The following is a 22,063-nucleotide window of genomic DNA, read 5'->3' as shown; positions in this document are numbered from 1 at the left end:
ACATATCCTAGTTTCTAGTTAAAGAGTTGGACTTCCCTACTGGCTCAGTCGGTAAAGAATCTGCCTGCAATGCAGAAGACCCAGTTTCGATCCTTGGGTCGGGAAGATCCCCTGGAGGAGGAAACGGCAACCCATTCCAGTATTCTTGCTTGCAGAATCCCATGGACAGAGAAGCCTGGCGGGCTACAGACCACGGGTTTGCAAAGAGTTGAACACGACTGAGTGACTAACACTTCCCTAGTTTCTACAGTCTTCTGCCCATTCTGAATATAAAAGAAAACCTCTTCAGGGTTTCTTGTGCTTATGGGGAAAAAAGAACATAATTATAGCCAGATCCAAAAGATAAACAATATTTCATTGGTCACTAAGCTTATAATAATTACATGATCCATTCCTAATACAAAAAAGTAATAAAGTAACCAAAAATCTTCCTGGAATTTGGAGTAATATGCATGGTTATACATAGTCAAAGTCAGCTAATTTTTTTTGTACATTACATTAAAATATAGTTTTTCATTTTAAGTTTCATAAGGTAGAACAAAAACAGAGGAGCATAAAATAACTGTATCACAGTCTAGAGCTTAGACATTTTATAGGTGTTCACAAATTAAATGCACAGAACCCAGAGAGTTATATAAGCGAGAGTTACATAACACAAAGAATGAACTTTATAGTAAACATCAGCTAGGACACCAGGGGACCCCAGGACAGACTGAGATCACTGTATTACAAATGCATGCTATAACCGCACTGGAGAATGTGAAGAGAAAGGTGCTCACCTAACTGTAGAAAACTACATTCCATCTACATGCTCTGAGGCTAAAGACACAGAGAACTGTGCGTACAGTTAAACACTACTCTAGTTGGTAAATTTAGTCCTTGGAGGGGTCCTGGTTAGCAATTCTAAGACTACCTTAATGTCAACTAGGCTTGCACAAACATAATAAATCCACTGCAGTAATGGGAGCCAGGCTTCTCACTGCAAGAGAAGTTACAATAAGGCACGGGCAGAAGCAGTGGAGCCGGATCAGCACCTGAGACTTCAGTACGAACTCATGTTCACTTTTAACAGATAGGCAGAAAGACACATATGGAAGTAACTACAGATCTGTGTGTGTATACATGGATTAGAAGATAGATCTATATTTTTTAACTCGATCACTGACAGCGCCTAGAAGCAATGATACCCCAGTAGTAATGAACACATCTGGGGCCCAGGGCTCCGTTCCTAAATACCATTCTCCAATAAAAGGAACAAGAGCTCCTTAGAGAAAAGGCTGATTTCAGGACTGGAACAGGGAAAATACAAGATGATGCCAAAAATCAAGAAACTGCTCAAAAGCAAAACCACACACACAAAAAGGACGAGCAAGTATGACAAGGATACAGAAGCCGCTTGAAGGAGCTCCAATGGCCAAAGCAGGAACAACCTGAGCAAGACAGTAAGCAGCAATACCACTGAACTACAACCCGAAGTAGAAAACCAAGATTTATGCGTCCATACTGAGGTAAATACATAATTGAAAAGACGGGACAGGAGAGGCAAACCTGCTTTACAGAAGAGTTCCAAGTATACACACCCATACTCCCCACTCCTGGAGGCGGAGCTCAATTCCCATCCCCTTGAGTGTGGCTTGCACTTAGTGACCTACTTCCAAAGAAGCGTGGAGAGGGAAAACTGGTCACTTGTGGAAGAACCTGCAGACCCACGTGAACCGAGCAGTCAAGGTCGACATCAGCACGAGGGCACTTCACCTTTGTGATGCTCATACAGAAGCCCGTTACACACAGAAGCTCATCCAGTCTAATCGTGAGAAAACATCAGACAGACCCAAATTCGAGAGTATCCTACAAGCCATCCAGGTCATGAAAAATAAGGAACGTCGAGAAACTGCCACAGATCAGAAGAGACTAAGAGGACCCATTGACTAAATGCGATGGGGTGGCCTTGACTGGATCCTGGAACAAGCAAGGGACATTAGCAGAAGAACAAAAACACGAATAATGTCTGTAACTTAGTTAACGGCATTTTGCGCCAATGTTAGTATATTAATTTTGAGAAGTGGACCAGAGTTGATGACGATGTCAGTATCAGAGGAAACTGGATGAAGAGCATATGAAAATTGTGTACTATCTTTGTAAGTTCCCTAAAAATCTGAAAGTATTCATGATTACAAGTGCACTAAAAAAAAAAAATGCAATTGCATGTGGGTAGTTTTGAAATGAAGGATCAATCTTTTATATATGTTTACATAGTCTCTTGTTTTACTCTTTAAGCTAAAACTGAATTATAAACAACATAACAAAACCTACAGCTGGAGTAGCTGTAGGAAAGGCTACCTAGGAACTACTGGACTGAGACGATTCCTATTAATTTTTAAGGAAAGCTGGGACAGATACTCTACAAGCAGCATCTGATGGAGAAGGAGCAGAAATCGGAGGCTAAAAAATCTCTACCGTGAAAGGACAGCAGCACACACTGCTATGAAGCGGCCATCAGGACGTGTATTCCTAAGACTCGAGATCAACCACACTTAGATTAGAGCAGCTTCCACTGCAGCAAAGAAGGGGAATTAAGTAGGACTGCGATCCTGGGATGGGCTAAATATCAAGAAAAAAGGAAAACCAGGACACAAAGGCGTAAGCATGAGAAAGAACCAGGTTCATCTCTAGGTCCACAAGCAAAGTGGGGGGGGCGGGGACGTTTTCTCTCATTTTTGACTCTGACGTTATGTTGTCCTTGCTGCCAGGAATAAAATTTTAGCTGCCCTTGTTAGTTCAGTTACTTAGATTTTCCTAAGTTTTATTTGAAGGCCTGAAGCTCATTTACGGCACTTTCTCTGAATAATTATTTTCGAGATTGAAACAACTGTCTTAAAAACTGAACTTCAGAAATGAACTCATTTGTTAACCAGAGACTGCATATGTAATTAGAAACATGTCCTGAGAAAATGAATTTATGGAACTGGGGAGCTACAGGGGCTTCCCAGGTGGCTCAGCAATAAAGAATCTGTCTGACAATGCAGGAGATTCAAGAGATGCAGGTTCAATCTCTGGGTGGGGAAGGGCTCCTGGAGTAGGAAATGGCAACCCACTCCAGTATTCTTGCCTGGGAAATCCCGTGGACAGAGGGGCCTGGTGGGCTACAGTCCCTGGGATCACCAAAGAGTTAGACAGGACTGAGCAACTGAGCCTCAACAGCACAACAGGGAGCTGCAACGTTACTTGATCTTTAACAAACCATTAAGGCTATTTATGATATCCGTTTTATTAAAACAATTTGCAAATAGATTTTTTAGTATCACTAGTTACATTTTTTAAACTTAAGGATACTGAAGTATGTTTCTTTTTAGGGAAAGCTGTTTTATAAATAAAGCATGTTTACAAGCCAATGAGAATTAAATATTAGATGCTATTTACAAACACAAGTTACAAATAACTTAATCATGAGAAATAAAAATACAGTCATATACGAGAACAATCAAATATCATAATTCTTCTTTTCTACAGAATCCTTCAGCTGTATTCATCACTATTATCACATAAGCCATAGAAACCGTGCAGAGCAGAAGACACGTACTGGGCGCGGTCTGCAGTGCCAGTCAGGCAAGACGTTTCTAACAATTAGAATGAAAACAAAACTGTCCTCAAACCTAAAAGGTTATCCATTGCTTAAAACGTATGCCCTTAAAAATGTACGATTATTTGAAAGAGATTAAAAGCTAAAATTAAAAAATGCTTACTCCTTGGAAGGAAAGTTATGACCAACCTAGACAGCATATTAAAAAGCAGAGACATTACTCTGCCAACAAAGGCCTGTCTAGTCAAGGCTATGGTTTTTCCAGTGGTCATGTATGGATGTAAGAGTGGACTGTGAAGAAAGCTGAGCACCAAAGAATTGATGCTTTTGAACTGTGGTGTTGGAGAAGACTCTTGAGAGTCCCTTGGACTGCAAGGACATCCAACCAGTCCATCCTGAAGGAGATCAGTCCTGGGTGTTCATTGGAAGGAATGATGTTGAAGCTGAAACTCCAGTACTTTGGCCACTTGATGTGAAGAGCTGACTCATTTGAAAAGACTCTGATGCTGGGAAAGATTGAGGGCAGAAGGAGAAGGGGACGACAGAGGATGAGATGGTTAGATGGCATCACCAACTCAATGGACATGAGTTTGGGTAAACTCCGCGAGTTGGTGATGGACAGGGAGGCCTGGCGTGCTGAGATTCATGGGGTCGCAAAGAGTGGGACACGACTGAGCAACTGAACTGAACTGAACTGAAAAGCTAAAAATACACTTAAAAAGTAAAAATATAGACTTGTCTAGCCCCTACTACCGTACAGTCAGCTTCAAGAGGGAAAAATGTTAACAAAACTTCTAAAAAACAATAGTTTATATTTAATTTCTATAGCATTTTACTATTTACACAAATATCTTTTTAAGCCTCACAACAACCCTGTGAGGTAGGAAAGTATTATTATATCCATTTTACAGACGTGAAGACTTGGGATCAGGAAGATTAAGTCATTTACAAAGTTGTGTAGCGAGAAAGCGTTGCATCAAGAAATGGAATCCAGTTATTTGATTTTAAAACTGTGGCTCTTTCCCAGACATACTTAGTAAAAAAACTAAAACAAACCCAGAAGGGGAGTGTACATATTCATATATATACATAAATGTACACTTCCTTTATGGAAATTATGTCCCTGAAATAGGAATAAAAATAAAGTTTTACTTTCCCATTGAGTTCATTATCATTTTGGAGACTTATCTTTTATCAGTTTGGATTAATCTCCAACACAGAATTTTAGCTCTTGGTTATTTCCTCTTTCATTATTTGACAAACACAACATTTTATAAACCAAAATTTAAAACAAGAGGTGTTTCTGTACTTCATTTCTTTTTGAAAAGCAAACGATCCCAAATAATTCTAATAAACATCTTTAATTCATACACTTTGATTTTGTATGTATCTCTTTTCTGTAATAAAGATAACCTTTTCATTCAGTTAAGTCTCAACTGGTCACACCAAAGGCATACAACTTAGAATTCAAAACTATGAGCTACCCACTACTGTCTTTTTTCAATAAGTGTTCTAACAGAAAATGCACTCATTCACAATCTTTTTCTTGTTCCAATGCATCTAAGTGATGCAAAGCTGTGCCAGAAGCAGCAGGGATTCAATGCCACAGAGGTTCCAGGGCAGGGAGGAAGACAGTCTGCGGGCGGGAACGCAAAGCAGTTTTAAGAAGCCCCAACACGCCGTTCTGAGCCCCCCAACATGAACCCTTCTCTCCTATGAGCGCTAATGAATCCAAGGGGAGGTAATAATGCCAGGACTTTTTCACTGATATCACTTCAAAAATAGTGCTTCATGAAAAAAAGATTAATCGGGTTTCCCTGGTGGCTCAGTGGCGAGGAAATTGCTTGCCAACGCAGAAGACACAGGTTTCATCCATGGTCTGGGAAGATCGCACAGGCTGCAGGGCAACTAAGCCCGTGCGCCACAGGTACTAAGCCTGTGCTCCAGAGCCTGGGGCCACAACTAGCTGAGCCAACGTGCTGCAGCTGCCGACGCCCGTGGGCCCCGGAGTCTGCGCTCTGCAACAGGAGGAGCCACCGTGATGAGAAACCCGCTCACCACACTAGAGAGGACCTTACTTGACGTGACTAAAGAAAAGCCCACAGAGCCAAAAAAAAAAAAACAAAACACCAAACAAATTAATCAACCCCATCCCACAGGTGTCCTTGCTGGAACTGAACTCCAGCCGAAAACCCAAACCAAGATAAGCTGCTCACTAGTTGAAGCATATGCCAAATCTTTATTATGGATCTAGTTTTGCTCTACTGACTTTGAAACTTCTACTATAATAAATTATTATTATAAAACAGTTATTCATGGACTAAACGGGAAAAACATCATTTGCCCTAATAAAAAGATATACATAAAAAGTCATTCACAGAGTCAAAATACTGCTCAAAGAAAATTCATTTTTGAGATTTCTAGTCAAAATAATCCCTGGAGAAGGAAATGGCAACCCACTCCAGTATTCTTGCCCGGGAAATCCCATGGACGGAGGAGTCTGACAGACTACAGTCCATGGGGTGGCAAAGAGTCGGACACAACTGAGCGACTTCACTTAATCAAAATAATACTCAAAGTAAACTAACCTCTTACAGCTACAAAATTGATTCATTCCGCAAACATCTTGCTATATTATGTGACTGCCTGAGCCCTTCTCCTAAGGGCTCATAATTTGGCCATCAGATTAAAACTTAGAATTTTGCAAATTGGAGTTCTCTTCCGATACGTCCCATCTTAACGAATAAAGAATATCTTCTGTTTTATCATCTCTGACTCCAAAGCAAGCCAGATGGTGTAATTAAGCTTTTTAAAAAAGTAGATACACACACACACACACATATATATATGTATATAGGTGTTAAAATTCAGAATCACAGCCTAACTCTGGTAATTAGGGATCTCAAAGAGCTGGGTGCTTTTGCTTTTAGCCAGACGAACATGCAAACTGACCACAAAAGAAGAATTCCTTATACTCTTTCACTCTCGAGAACAATATCCAACAATATACCCTCTGCTAGTTTTGCCACTTTTTAACTGTAAAGAATTTCTAAGATATCAAGCTAATAAAACCAAATCTGTACCATTTTCAAGCCACTTCCTCTGGAGACATTTTCCTCTCTCAAAAATCTTCACATGCCAAAACATATTTGATAATACTTTCAATAAACTTCTACCATCTATGCTGACCATCTATGCTTAAGCTTACCCAACAGCGTATACTGTTTCCCTATGACCATTCTTAGCCTTCTCTATAATTCATCTCTCTTTATAATCCAGTGATCAAAATGGGACATGCGAATCAAAAGAAGTAAGCTATTGCAAAGAATAGACAAGGAACTACATCTGTGACCTCGGATGCCATACTCATTTAAAAATATTTCAACATCATGTTGACTTCTTTACTGACTCATATTCAGCCTGTGGTCACCCATGATTGTGGCTTTCTTCCCTCTTTATTTATACCTAGTCTGTCCTTCTCCATCCTATATTTAAATCGTTGAATTTTTTTTTCCCCTCCACACACTTAATTTCACCCAATTTCATACAGTTTTCATAGATCCATTTTCCGATTTATCACAATACTTTATAGAAATGTTTATGTCTGCAGTTTATAATAACTACCGTTTTATGCCTTAAAAATATCAAGACTGTGAACACAATACTGTAAATCCACTATACTTCAATTAACAACAACAAAAAATCTAGGCTATGAAAGTACATATGTAATACAACATACACTGTAATTTACAAGTAACAGCAGAACAAAGGCTAAGCTCACTGCCTTCTGGAAACCTACCTCCACTGGACCGTCGCTCTTAACTAGTGCTATACGTGCCCGCTGCAAGGAACCGTCCATCAGCTTGTGAAGCCTTAAAATCAACTTCCTTAAGCCCATCTGCTTCAGCGCTTTGTCTACAAAGGGTCTGTAGATAGAGGTCAGACAGTGTCCACTAACGCCTGCCTCGGCGCTCCAGTCTGGGGCTCCCCAGCCGACAGACTCGTCCTCCGACTCCAGCCTCTCGAGCTTCTTCGGGACACAGTCCGGGGGCGACTGGACGTGGCGGCTGTGGTCGGCGGGCGGCCTGGGCTCCGGTGCCCTCGGGCCGCAGCTCTGCTCTTCCTCACTCTCCTCCGTGCTGCTGTCCAGCTCCTTCAGCTCTCCTTCTGTGTCCTCCGCCTCATCCTCGGGCTCGTTGCCCCTGGATGATCGCGGGGAGGGGATTTCAAACACCGGCCAGCCAATGTCTGATAAATTCTTGATGCCCAACACGGTGCCCATAATCCTTAATTTCTGATTTAAGTCCTTTGTGATGTTTAACCACAAACAGAGCGCCTGCACCCTGTCCTGGAAGTCCTTTGCAGCATACTTCTCATAATCCTTTTGAAGAGCCTGCAGCGATGGATAAAGTGCCTCTATGTACTCCAGCAGCTCCATTATCCGTTTGACCTGCTCGAAGGACACCCTCTGGCGTTGGAGGTGCTCGTGATAGGTTGAGTAACCCGCAGGCTGCATCCCGTGAGGGGCTCCGAACTGCCCTTCTACTGAAGTACCGTTAAGACTAGCTCCGTTTCTAACGAAGGCGAAGCTCCCATAGTTAACTTTGAAGGTAAGGATTTCGTTGATAATGTCTGGGATGGCCTGGCGGGCTGTGTATAAAAAGAGGTCCTGGTCGTTAATGGTCCGGCCGGCGTGCCAGGCTTGCAGCTCTAACCAGATCAGCTCGTTAGATCGGTTAAACCAGAACGCGGATGTGCTTTCCTGGCCTCTTTGCTCCCTGTCCTTCTTCTTTGAGACTGAGGTAAGCTTTAGCAGAAGTCGGAGAGTTTCAAAAAATTTTAAGCGATCTGCCGGACAGTCAGTCCTGGAAGTCTGGCGGGCGGTTCTGGCTATCGGCATGGGCACAGAGACCGGAAGCTTAGCATTGCTGCAGCCGAGACTGAGGTAAGGCTTATTGAGATCCACATCCGGGATGGACTTTTTGGGCAGAGAGCCCCCCACTGAGTCCAGCATGAACGAGCACTGCACATTCTTCTTATGATCCCGCTCCGTGGACCTGAGAGCCGCTCGGATCTTTTTCTCCTGCTTATAGCTGTATTCTTCCACATTCTCCACAGTTTTTCCAGTGTCTCTGTGTGGAGGTTGGTTTGATGCATTCATTTTTTCTATTAAAAAAAGAAGAAGAACATTAACGTTACTCTAAAAGATCGAGCTCTTCTCAATATTTTCAGTAAGACTGATATCCACATGTATTTATAGGTGCAGGCTGCCACTGGAGAAAATAATCATACCATGTGCTGAAAATTAAGAGACTACAACACACAAAGCATTTCTCTGTAAACTTTTAAAAAGGTTTTAACCCATTTTTCCTGTTACATAATACTTGCTATATTCTCTAATGTCCTCCACCACTAACCTAAAAGCAGCTGTTTACTTGTCTACTACGAAGTGCAGTCATCCAGGTAAACCAAACCTTCATGAGTTATCACCTTGGACTTAAGAGCGGAGAAACAGCACGGCAGACCCGAGAGCACCCAGCTGAGAGAACACATCCATCTCTTGCCTTGGCCACGAACCGAAGCATCACCTTAGAGCAAATCGGTTAAGTTTTCTGGGTTACTCCTGTCATTTGTAAAATCAAGCAGATGGAGGAAGAACCCTCAAGGCACCTTAAGATTATTCTCATGAAACACTGAAAGACACGTAAGCAAAAATGCTTACCTTAATTTCTGTTCCTTGATTTCTTCTTTGCCACAAACAAGTGAGCAGTAACATTTCTTAATTTAACATTAAGGAAACTGAAGACATACAGCCTAATTTAGTAAAATTTGCCTAGTCTATTATACTGACACGTAAAAATCATTCAGAATTAATGCAAAAAAAGCAAACATCACAATTCTCCTTCAAAGAACTGTGAATAGTTCTATTAACTGAGTTCCCAAGCTTTGAAACAAACACACGTCTTCTTTCCTGTTGGGCATCTCTGACCCTCTGAACCATCTCTACCTCACAGAAACCCCTGCACTCTCTCATCTTCTAGACGCAGCAGTCTCAGGGCTGTCTTCTGCTCCTGAAGTCACCCCTTTCCAAAGTCCCTCCTGGGACCTCAGCTCGCTCCACGAAAAGTGCGTGTTTCTCCAAGTCCTCCTGAGTCTCTCCTGCCTCATCTGCCTTCTCCCTGGGTGACCTTCATGTGCCCTTCACACACTGATGACGCCCAAGCCTACAGCACCACCCCCATGTACCCTCTACTCTCAAGGTACAGTTTGTCTCCTTGAATCTAGGACACACATTTTGTATTTCAACTGCTTTGAAATTAGAATATGCTTTATAATTAATGGTAACATAAACAACTTTTAGGAAAATATTCACTAATATATTTCATTTACATTTTCCTTTATATACATATGCACAAAAGTAATAAATGGCTTTTAAAAACTTACATCTAAATATCAGAAAGTATAAAAGAGTTCTTTAGATAAATAATTAAAAATTCTAAGTGTAAGAATATACTGTGAATCAACTATAAGCATTTTTTCTTACTATATAATAGCACAGTATGTCTTTAGATTTTATGAAATAGGGTGTATTTATATGATTACAGACTAACATACCCAAAATCAATTTACCGACTAATATACCCAGACTAATATAACTTTGTTAAAGTTAATTTAACAAAGAAAATTTGTTCAAAATCAATATATCTCCAAATCAATTTAATTTAGTTTTAAAGTAAGGATTTTTCAAACAAGTATTTCTAAAAGCACTTCCAATTTGACTCACTTATATTCAATTTATTTTATAATCCATCAAAAAGGATTTTATCTGTCTATAAGATTTGCTATATTTTAACATAAAACTATTATTACTATATTTTAAATTAGCAATACTTTTAAACAATGGAAATTTTATCTGTTATTTTAATCTACTTTACTCTACATGTCTTAAAACTTTTTATACACTCCATTCAAGAAATTTCTTCACTCAGAATGGCTACCACCAAAAACAACACAAATAACAAACGTCGGCAAGGTCGTGGAGAAAAAGGGATCCTCGCACACTGCCAGTGGGAATCTGAGCTCGTGCAGTCACTGCAGACCTTTTCTCAAAAAACCAAAATCAGAACTGCCGCTCGGCTCAGTAATTCCACAGGAGTATAGACGTTCTTCTAATCCATGATTTAAGGATTCTAAGGGAGACAAAGAGTTAACTGGGAGTTGCTGCTGTTTAATCGCCAAGTCCTCTGTCGATGAGATTCCCCAGGTAAAAATCCTGGAGCAGCTTGCCATTTCCTTCTCCAAGGGACCTTCCCAACCCAGGGATTGAACCCATGGCTCCTGCACTGCAGGTGGGTTTACCACTGAGCCACCCGGCAGTGCAATAATCTAACAACACAGAAGGCTGCATTATGCACTTTAAGCCCAAATCTGTGCTAAACTTACCACAGAGCTAACAATCAACGCGTGAAAATACCAAGAGATGAAGCTTCTCAGCCTTGATCTTTATTCTAACAATTAAAAGGACTTAAGAAGAGAAATGCTATAATCCCACTTTTCTGTAAATACAGAATCAAATTTTAGCAAGCCCAGAGACCTAAGTTTTGCAGATCATATACACATCTTGTGAAGCCTATCTTATAGCATACAAATGGCATATTAAACATTTTTTTTTTAATTTTGTACTTACAAAAAGCAATGAATGGTTCAGTATTTGGATCTACAATGTGTATAAAGGAAAGTAAATTGGGAAAAGAGGAAGATAAGACAAAGAAGCTATATTTTTTTCCAAAATAAAAAGCCAAATTGGTTTAAAAAAAACACAAATGGAAACTGATATACCATTAAAATGACATAATTTAAACTGAAAATAGATTCAAGCTCTAGTCTAGCTACCGTGCAAAAAGAAAATACCAATCTTTGCTTGTTTAGTTTTCTGCCCATGCTAAATCCCTCTGCAATGAACAGAAAGTCAAACAGAGTTTCTGGAAAGGAGAATGGATCAAAAGTATACAGAATGCTTTATACAAGTTCTAATTACAGTACTACAGAACTAATTCATAATGACTTAAATAAGACTAATGAATAGCGATCTCCCAATTGGCTATAAATTGAGTGCTGTGATTCTGCAGTACCGTTAAAACAAACCTTCCAAGAAGTTTCTGCTTCCGTTGGCCAATTACCAATAACTCCTGCCAAATCAGAAAAACATGAAAGGAAAAGAACAAAAAAAAATTGTATAATAAAACCGAATGCAAACAAATGACAAGCAATATGAATCACTGGTTTCAACAGATCTAAGACAATCAACTGAATTCCTTGCAATTCACACCTAAAAATGACTCTTTAGAATATGTATACAATCTAAGTTCTATCAAGCCCCTGCAATTCTTATGTTCTTTCATCTATATATATCAAATTCAAAACACCGGCCCTCTGCAATCTCTCAAATAAGAACACAGAAACAGATGCCTGCTCTTTAACTGAGAGATGATATTTATGGCAATGATGTGCTAGACTGTCACTATCAGCAATCCGAAGGGACTTAAGAGACCCCCTAATCCAAGGTTCTCAAACTTCAGTCAACATTAAAGAATCACTCAGATTCTTGCTACAACGCAGATTCCCGGGCCCACTGCCAGGGCCTCTGATTCAGCCTGGCTAGAACGACACCACATTTGGGAAAACACTGCTTTATTCAATCTCCCCATTTCCGAGGTTAAGGGCTCTATAGAAATTGTCATCATCTTCACAACAAACACGTGCTGGAGAGGACCACATCACACAGATGATCACACAGATGCGAACGTCCCGACGGGGATCCTACTATAACTCACGTTTGTGCCGTCAAACACCTTTACACCTGTCAGAGCTGCTCCCAGGGCAGGACCATGTGACCAAGCAAAGGCTAAGATGCTGAGTGCCATAAAAGACAGACTGCAGAGGGCTACAGGACTCATCTGTAGAAGAGTTAAGCAAGACCAGGTACTTACCTGGCTGACGGCCTTAAAGAATGGGGTCACCTTAAATAAGGGCAGAAAGGAAGGCAAGAGAATATTTTAAGCCAGACAACAAACATGCAAAATGACATGAAGGCAGAGAAGAAGAGACTGTGGCTACAACAGTGAGCCTCCAAGTGTAGGGTAGACTGTAAAATTAAACCAGAACTTTGAAAGTTGGGCTAGATTTGGATTAAAGAGCTGAAATACAGATGCAAATCCACTCTGGTTCACAGTGAACATTCCTCTAACTATAGCGACTGAATCTCATTTATAACCATTTTAGCAGATCAATTTTATAGCAGTATGACTTTTTAAAAAAAACTTGCTAATCTCACCATGTTAGCAAAAAATCACACATACAGAGACACACACCCCCTGAGATACCTGCTAATGGCAAGGAGCTCAATGTGTGTACACGTATGTGCACACGTGTGTGTACACGTATGTGCACACGTGTGTACAGCGTGTACAAATTCTGGTACACGGGTCTCTGTAACCTGGCTCTCACAGTGTTACATCACTGCCGCAAAACGGAGCCCATGGCGGTCACAGGGCAGGCTCGCCCTGAAAAGCACTCTGACCTGGTGTCTTCATTCTCATCGAGCCCACTTACGCTACGGGACCAACTCGACTTACTTCCTTTGCTGTACTGAGGGATGTAGTAAACAGTGGGTATGATTCAGGCCTGGGACGGAATTTCTAGTTATAAAAAAATCAGTCTGTAACAGCAGTAGTTATTCTGAGCAGACGATAAGAATAGTTAAACAATCAAATCCATATAATCAGCGCGTGACAACGGTTACTGTCTAAAGAAAACGGTGTCAGTGGTTCCTCTCACCTGCTTCCAGCACACAGGGGCCTCAGTCACCTCTGGGTGACCTTATGTTCCTCCAAGGATGCTCCTGACAGCACTTCCATTTATAAGGGAGTGGGGACGGAAGACGCAAAGACAGTGGGACTGAGCAGACAGTAAGGCCCAAAGCCTCACACGCAGGGAGGAGCAGGTCTCTCAGGACAGCCACGGAACCACACCTCCAGGCGCGGCCCCACCCGCTCTGGGTGTTGGCTGGCCCCACAGGGCAAAAGGCAGCAGCCACGATGCTCTGGGGCCTCCCAGGCCTTTCAGATTCCACCTGGACCTCTTGAACTAGCTGAAGGAAGCTAGCTGTCACTTAAGAAGTCCAATTATCTGGGACCAGGGTGCTGTGAAGAAGACCAGGCCAGCCAGATGGAAGGTCACGTGGAAAAAAGGACAGTGCCAACCAGCTCTCTGTCCAGGTGGCAGAGTCATCCCAGACATCAGAGATCCTGCAGACACCACGTGGAGAAGACACGGGCACCCAGCCGGGCTATGAAGGCACCTCCAGTCATCTGCACTGTGCCAGCTAAAGCCCGAGACATCAGCCAGTAGAGGAACTGCACGCTGCCCAGACACCTGCCCACAGGGTCGTGGGCACAAGAAAACGGGGGCTCCTTCGGTACACCACGCTTTGGCGCGGTCTGTCACACAGCGACAGATGACCGGAAACGTGAAAGGGCCATTGGTGACGTTCTTTAAAGAGATGAGCTCCACTTTCACGCGGTTCTAAACTGAAGGGTATGGTCCAGGCAGCCTTTGCTAGTCACAGAGAGAAAGAAAGAAGGCATCAGTTCCTATTTCCTTGGGAAGCTTTGAAAATAAGTCTGGCCAATCTAATTAACTCTAAAAAGCCCTTGAAAACACTGAGAGACCAATATACTCTGATGAATGACAAATGCATCTGAAATCCTGGTCTCCCAAGCTCAGCCTTCAGGTCACAGCAGGAGTGCCGCTTGTTCCTGAAACCTTCCCAGGCCCAGGTATGCTCGGTCCCTCCTGTGGGGGCCCGCAGGAGCCCCCTCACTCGCTTGCACCCCAGCTCGACCACACAAGGTGGGGCAGCCTGCTCATCTCCGTGGCTGCGACTGGAGATCAGCAAGGGCTTATCCATCGTCCAGCACAACACCTGCCTACGCAGTCACCAAAGTTCTGAGTCAAAGAAAGGAGGAGGGAGAAATAAGGGGGGATGGCAGTGGGGGTGGGGAGAGAAGGGGGCTGAAAGAAAGGAGAAAGAGGCAAAGGCACAAAGAAAGGGAGGGAAGAGGGGAGAGAAGGACCGGAGAAAACGTACCTATGACGGCAACACACGCAGTCAGAGAAGGCAAGGGGGCTGGGAGGAGCTACGGGAGACGGGCAATCCAGACAGAGGCCCAGCTCCACGCCGCAGCAGCGGTGACTTGAGACTTGTCCTGAAAGTGGGAGCACCGGCTAACAAGGAAACGCTCAGTGTTACAATTATTCAATTCTACCTTAAAATTTTAAGGCAAACAGTGAGAAGGAAATCTTCAGCTCCCAGTAATAATAATGACAGCCAGTGCTTACTGAACATACAATCTTCACCACACTGGAAGGCATTTATTTCTCAGATGAGACATGGAGGTTGGAAGCTGAGAGAGCTAGGATGGGAATCCAGGCAATCCGGGAACCGAGTCTGTGCTCCCGTCCACCACACTCTGCTGCCGCAAGTTCGCAAAGCAGCCGAGGTCTCGAAGCAGCCGAGGTCTCGAAGCAGGCGAGCTCTCAAGTGCTCTACTGCTCAAAATGAACACCTCATCACCATAAGGTAACACGGCCCACCCGCCCAACGTGGGTGCTTCCTATCCATTTTTCTTTGGTTTTCATGACCAAAACAGCTGACCAGATGGCAAACTAACTACTTTCTAACGTATGCATGACAGGACAGTTAAAACTACACACCCTAGAAACGGTGTCATTTCCTCAACCGTAAGCTGCATAGTAATATAGAGAATCTACATCTCGTTGGGTTATTATGATATTTAAAAGGTAACTCCTTTGAGGAGCCAAGCACAGTGCTGAGAACCGTCAGTGATAACTGGGCACATGCTTCCACAGACGATTCAGCAGCCATTTAACTGGGTTACTCAGCACGGGTTACTCTATGACACAGAAAGTTCACACCATAGGAAATGAAAACAGAAGCCAGCTGTAAAACAATACAGTACAGCAACACAGATATTGCTATATGTAAGCAAAGAGACTGTGTTATACATGGAGAAACAGTGGAAACAGTGACAGACTTTCTTTTCTTGGGCTCCAAAATCACTGCAGATGGTGCCTGCAGCCATGAAACTAAAAGACACTTGCTCCTTGGAAGAAAAGCTATGACCAACCTAGACAGCATATTAAAAAGCAGAGACACTACTTTGCTGACAAAGGTCCACCTAGTCAAGGCTGTGGTTTTCCCAGGAGTCATGTATGGATGTGAGAGCTGGACCATAAATAAAGCTGAGCATCAAAGAATTGATGCTTTTCAACTGTGGTGCTGGAGAAGACTCTTGAGAGTCCCTTGGACTGCAAGGAGATCCAACCAGTCCGTCCTAAAGGAAATCAGTCCTGAATATTCATTGGAAGGACTAATGAAGGACAGCAATCCTTTGGCCACCTGATGCGAAGAACTGACTCCTGGGAAAAGACCCTGATGCTGGGAAAGATTGAAGGCGGAAGGAGAAGGGGACGACAGAAGATGAGATGGTTGGATGACATCACTGACTCAATGGACATGAGTTTGAACAAGCTCTAGGAGTTGGTGATGGACATGGAGGCCTGGCGTGCTGCAGTCCATGAGGTTGCAGAATCAGACACAACTGAGCGACTGAACTGAAGCAAAAAGAAACTACAGGGCAAAGATGGCAAAAGTTATGTTTACATGTTGGGTTTACGGCTATTTTTATTTTCTTTTTGTCAGCATTTTCTAAACTCCCTAAACATGTCATCTTTTGCAACAAGAAAAAACAATAAGTTGATGCCTGAGGTCTGCTTTCAGATAGCTACAAGTCAAAGGTTAACGAGCATTCCCTCTTCACCTGCAAAATGGCAGGAATTAAAGTGGTCTCTGACATCTTCCAGACCTAAAATTCTGTCATTTCATGAAATAAACAATTGAAAGAAGCTGAGGAGGACGACAGACAATCTCTCCTCTACCTTCTATCTCTGGCACAGCCCAGAACAACAGCAGGAGCTCAACAAGTATCCAGTGACTGGTTTTCTGACCGATAAGGGACGATGCTCAGTAATCTCAATGGGCTTCCCAGGTGACTGCATGGTCAAGCATCTGCCTGCCCAGGCAAGAGATGCAAAAGACGTGGGTTCAATCCCGGCGTCGGGAAGAGCCCCTGGAAGAGGAAATGGCAACCCACTCCAATATTCTTGCCTGGAGAATCCCGTGGACAGAGGAGCCTGGTGGGCCACAGTCCGTGGGGTGGCAAGGAGCTGGACACGACTGAGTGACTGAGCACACACAGCCATCTCAAGCAGCACATTCAGAGCTTAGCCCCTGCTGCTCGAACTGGGAATAAAGTCCAAACTGAGGCCCAGGAGAGCTAGCGCTGAAATCAGTCCTGGAAAGTCCTTGGCACCAGTGGGTTATCATTGCCGAAGACTTGGGTTCAATACCTCGTCAGGGAACGAAGATCCCACAAGCTGCACAGAGTGGTCAAAAAAAAAAAGCACCTAAAATCAGTCCTGCCGCTATCTCAAGCCTTCTGGCCGTTCAGTCCTGCCGCTATCTCAAGCCTTCTGGTGGCTAAGAAGTTGCTTTAAAACCCTGGGCCCCACTTTCTTAATCTGTACAGGGAGGAGACTGTGTTCTCAACTCCTGTTCCAAAACTGTTGCTGTTGTTTAGTCACTCAGTCATGTCCAACTCTTTTGAGACCCTACCGATCCATGAGATTCTCCAGGCACGAACACTGGAGCGGGTTGCCATTTCCTCCTCCAGGGGAATCGTCCCCGCTCAGGGATAGAACTCGTGTCTCCTGCACTGCAGGCGGATTCTTTACTGCTGAGCTACCAGGGCAATGCCCCCAGAACTGTATGAACCAACCAGTAAAGAAAAAGCAGATGTCCTGTTGGCATCGTCACGTTTCAGCACCACAAAGCAAGTCAGTCATTAACAATACTGATCAGGAGATGCTCCTTCACTAATACTACTTTAGATAAGGCACTTCTGTAGGCATCTGAGAAATTCTTTTGAGAAAATGGATAAGGACTGATTTTAAAGATACTATACTGCAATAGAAAGCTATTACTTTCCAAACGGGGTAAATACAGGCCATAGGTTAATATCCTACTACAAATAAAGTTTTAAAACAAAGTAAAAAAAAAAAAAAAGTCTTCCTCATAGGAAAGAAAGGGTATTTACTGCCTAGGAATTCCTCCCTGGACAAGAAGTCATTCAAGCACACAAATACAATAAAGTCCATCTCTCCTGCCTCTCTCCTTTCTGGGAGAAGCTATATATAACAGGGACCCAGAATGGACTTGCGGACATCAACCATGAGAGATCAGTGTACGGAAGAAAGGTGTGGGACAGGGAAGCTGACCAAAAAGGGCAGAAGAACGCAGGCTACAGAAAGAGGGAACCAGAAATGAGGCTTTCCAGTAAGGAGAACATGTGACAAGCGGAAATTTCTCAGAGGAAACAAGGAATGAAATCTCGACCTTGCATAGTAATAGGTGGATGAATTCTAGGAAGCTAAGAGATCAGCTTTAGGACCAGTGGTTTTCTGAAATCAAGACAGTTTCTAAAACTGTAAGGCCTTGGTGACCCGAGGTTCCGCGTTAGAAAGTATGTACAAGGTAGCCAGGTCTGCACGCTTCAATTCTTCCACCTCAGAAATGAACAGCGGTGACGTGCTCCGAGGAAGGAAGAAATGAAAGCCGAGAACAGTCTCCGTCTCCAGGAGCAGGACGCTATCTGGGCTTTGGGATTTCAAAAACAGAGAAAGGCGAGACAGAAGTTCTGAGCCTGGTGACAAGGCACCATCTGGTGCTGTGCTCAGGATGCAGGAGGGCCCCACACATGAGGGAACAGCGCACGGGGCTCAGGCCGCCCAGAGAACCCTGGAGGAGACGCCGGGCCCTGCCTCTCCCCACCTGCCCAGGACGTCACGCCCGGGAGACAGATACGAATCCCCCAAGAGATACGAAGAAGGAAAGAAGGCCACAGATCTGCACACCCGCAGCCAGCCGTCCGGGACGCGCACGGCATCCCCACAGCCTCCTCCACATCCTACAAGGAACGCGAATGCCTCACACGCTGACCTGAACGAACACTCAGGACAAGCCTTTCCACCTCTGGAGAGTCAGTTTCTCCTTTACTAACAACGTTGCTAATGATAATAACTCAGAAAGTGTCAAAACAAAACTTTCAGGCAGCGTAAGATCAAACTTAAAGGAAGAGGAGTAACCACCGCTACTGTAGAAGGCGTGCATCACAGCGCCCTGTGGCACAGAGACGCTGAACCGCGCCACGCCCTCGCACGTGTATCTTCTCCAGTGCAAGACTGACCTTTCAGATTGGCGCGACCGGCGGGCCTCCCGACACTATTCCTCTGGTGCTTGGAGGACATGCGTTTCATCTGCCGAGGCGTGCTGGGAGGAGAGGTGCCATAAAGGTTCTCTGTGTTGGCTTCATCTGAAAAGTCCTCAGGATCGGATTCGGAATTCTTGCAAGCTGAGTCTCCCAATACGCACTCTTGCCTGATAAAAGACAACAAGCGAAGAAAACACTCAGTGACAGAGGAAGCGAATTCAAACTTAAACCACTCCAAGCTCCTTTTAAGAACTCTCTGTAACACTTTTCCATGGCTCTGTCATCTCCTTAGCCTGGTGTATGTTGCTCCTCTATTGTAGCTGCAGAAACTCACAAGGAGAACGCAGCCACTGTGTTCCTGCTCTCAGCACACACAGAAACTAATGTGCAGTTTCTGTTGTTTGGAGAATTCTTTCCAACATAAATGAAGTTTAAAACTAAATACTTGAGGATTGGGGGGAAAAAAAGAGCAAAGAACTGAAAGATACAAATCCGACTGAACTGAGCATTGCTCACGTGCTAGGTGCGGACAAGCTAAACCTGAGTGGACAAGTCCTGCCCGGACTTCAGAGGCCCGATCCTTCCTTTGTGAAGCACACACAGACAGAACAGAGAGCAGGAGCTGAGCAGAGAGCTCTGATGACGTGTGGTAGGGACCGCAGTGCAGTGCCGGGGAGGGGCGTGCGGGGAAGATGCCGTGCAGGAGAGAAGGGAACGACTTTCTCCTGACCTCCAAACGGCAGTTCCTCCTTAACCTGGTCTCTGGAAACTTCCTGCCAATTCTCTGTCCCCAGGAGACTTCCTCAACAATACCACTACTTGGATAAAGTTCTATTTTTTGCAATGCTAACGAAAATAAAATTTAATATATGAACTGAGAACAGATACAGTTCTCAAACAGCAAACTGTAAAGACACAATCATGAAGTTCCTTTCAAATAGGGACCCTTACAATCTAACCTATTCTGAATCTTCTTTATAAAATATACTTCATATTTTAAAAATAGAACTCTAAACTAAATTCAAGATACAACCAGTTTTCTCCCTGGAGATTTACACATCCTGTTAGAAAATCAAAGCTATTTCAAAATCATGAGGGGGAAAAAAAAATCCCACCCTAAAATGTACGATAACATTATTATTGAATAGACTGACAAAAGATCCTTATCTTTCAAAAATAAAAATGCTGCAGAATTATTCAAATTTACAGCACTGAAATATTTAAAGAATCCCTGGGACAGGTCAAAAACTGATTTTTAAACCAGACAAGACCACTCTAGATACCGTGAGCGCACACGCCCTCCACACACACAGGCCCACACAATCAGACACACAAGCAGAATATTCCAAAAGCTAACTGAATCAAATCAAACCCATAAGCAAATTTAGACATAAGTTTTAAATGTACCTATTCCCTCAGGCTAGCTACCTTTATTATTTAAGACTTACGAAGTCACACAGCAAATAACAATGTGGGATTCCCAGGCAGCACTGGGGGTAAAGAATCTGCCTGCCAGTGAAGGAGACATAAGAGACATGAGATCCATCCCTGGGTCAGGAAGATCCCCCGGAGGAGGGCATGGCAACCCACCCCGAGATTCATGCCTGGAGAATCCCATGGACAGAGGAGCCTGGCGGGCTAGTTTATAGGGTCGCAAAGAGTGGGATACAACTGAAGTGATTCACATGGACATAAATTATTTTGAAATTTCCCATATTCATTTCTTCCACACTCACTACAAAATAGTTGATTCAACTGATAAAAACAAACACGGCTATCACAAGGTTGCTGATTTCATTCCCATCTGGTGTTGTGGTTACTAGCACAAGCTTTCTAATGAATATCACAGGCTTCCTCACACAAGGGACTTAGGTTCAAATCCTGACTCTGCCAGCTACTAGCTGTGTGAGCCTCAGCCAAATTATTTAAAATCTCTGCAATGCACATATATAAAATAAGGATGATAAGTATTTGAACTCCATACCTGTAAGGGCTAAACCCTATAAAGCATGCTCAACAGGAGCAGTGTGAGCAGTATCACTAAATGACTGACATCACTCAGCATGCATCTGCCCAACTTGGAAAGAGAATCTGCCTTTGACTTCAGCATGAACACCACCAGAAACAATTCTAACATTTTAACATCTTCTGAAAGTGAAAGTGAATTCGCTCAGTCATGTCCAAATCTTTGCAACTCCATGGACTGTGGCTCTCCAGGATCCTCTGTCCATGGGATTCTCCAGGCAAGAATACTAGAGTGAGTTGCCATTTCCTTCTCCAGGGGATCTTCCCGACCCAGGGATCGAATCCAGGCCTCCCGCATTACAGGTACCGCTATAAACTCTGAGCCATCAGGGAAGCCCCTTTAACATCTTCTAACTCCTTTCAAATTCAATATTATAACTCTGTTTTTCCCCCATTATGATAAAGTCAGTGGTAAGGAAGGACTTTGTATTTTACTACTTTTGTATCTCCAATAGTTTTCAGGACAATGTTCAAAACCATTCATTGTTTTTCCACGATAATACATCTCATATATTACTGAACAGAGTCAGGTATGAAAGAGCAAATCAGACCCAGCTCAGAACACCCCTCTGCGGTGGAGAGCATGAACCTGGAGGCAGAAGACCCAAGGCTGAGCCCCAGCCTTCCTGGATGGGTGACTGCACGTAACGTAATCTCAGACTAAGAAGAAACAGTAATTCAGAATTTCTAAGGTCAATATTCTAAAATATTTCAGGAAATTCAGTTGTGAAGACTCAAAAAACAAAACAAAATAATGGTAGTAAAAGGCTATGCAGAAAATACTAAAGCATCAGACAGGCATAAAGAAATGGAACGTTTCACTCGCATCCAGCAGTATTATGTGGATGAATGAACTAACGCAACGTAACGTGCAGGTAGAAGAGGAATTTTTGAAGAGGGACTAACGATGTCCACACGTCACTAAGCCAAGTCTCCAACGGCAAGGCCCCAGCCCTGAGGACAGAGTCAAACTCAAGACAGGAGAGGTCACTGTTTTATCTACAAGGTCCAGTGCTTTTAGCAGATAAAAACAACCTAAGAAAGCACT

At 43.3% G+C, this 22,063-nt stretch overlaps 1 protein-coding gene across 6 annotated transcripts in view; it reads right to left on the bottom strand.

Annotated features, from left to right (window-relative positions):
- Positions 1-22,063, bottom strand: part of MAP3K4 (mitogen-activated protein kinase kinase kinase 4) — a 149,205-nt gene that overhangs the window by 50,780 nt on the left and 76,362 nt on the right. For all 6 annotated transcript variants that reach the window (XM_027551987.1, XM_027551989.1, XM_027551988.1 and 3 more), the window contains 2 exons: positions 18,967-19,157; positions 7,380-8,746 (listed from right to left, as the gene is read on the bottom strand). In XM_027551987.1, the coding sequence (XP_027407788.1) occupies positions 7,380-8,746; positions 18,967-19,157 (1,558 nt within the window). The remainder of the gene's footprint in view (positions 1-7,379; positions 8,747-18,966; positions 19,158-22,063) is intronic.

This window comes from Bos indicus x Bos taurus, chromosome 9, assembly GCF_003369695.1.
Source record: "Bos indicus x Bos taurus breed Angus x Brahman F1 hybrid chromosome 9, Bos_hybrid_MaternalHap_v2.0, whole genome shotgun sequence".
NCBI classification, from domain to species: domain Eukaryota; kingdom Metazoa; phylum Chordata; class Mammalia; order Artiodactyla; family Bovidae; genus Bos; species Bos indicus x Bos taurus.
Note: the sequence above shows the minus strand (reverse complement) of the source record. Positions and strands in the feature narration are given on the sequence as shown.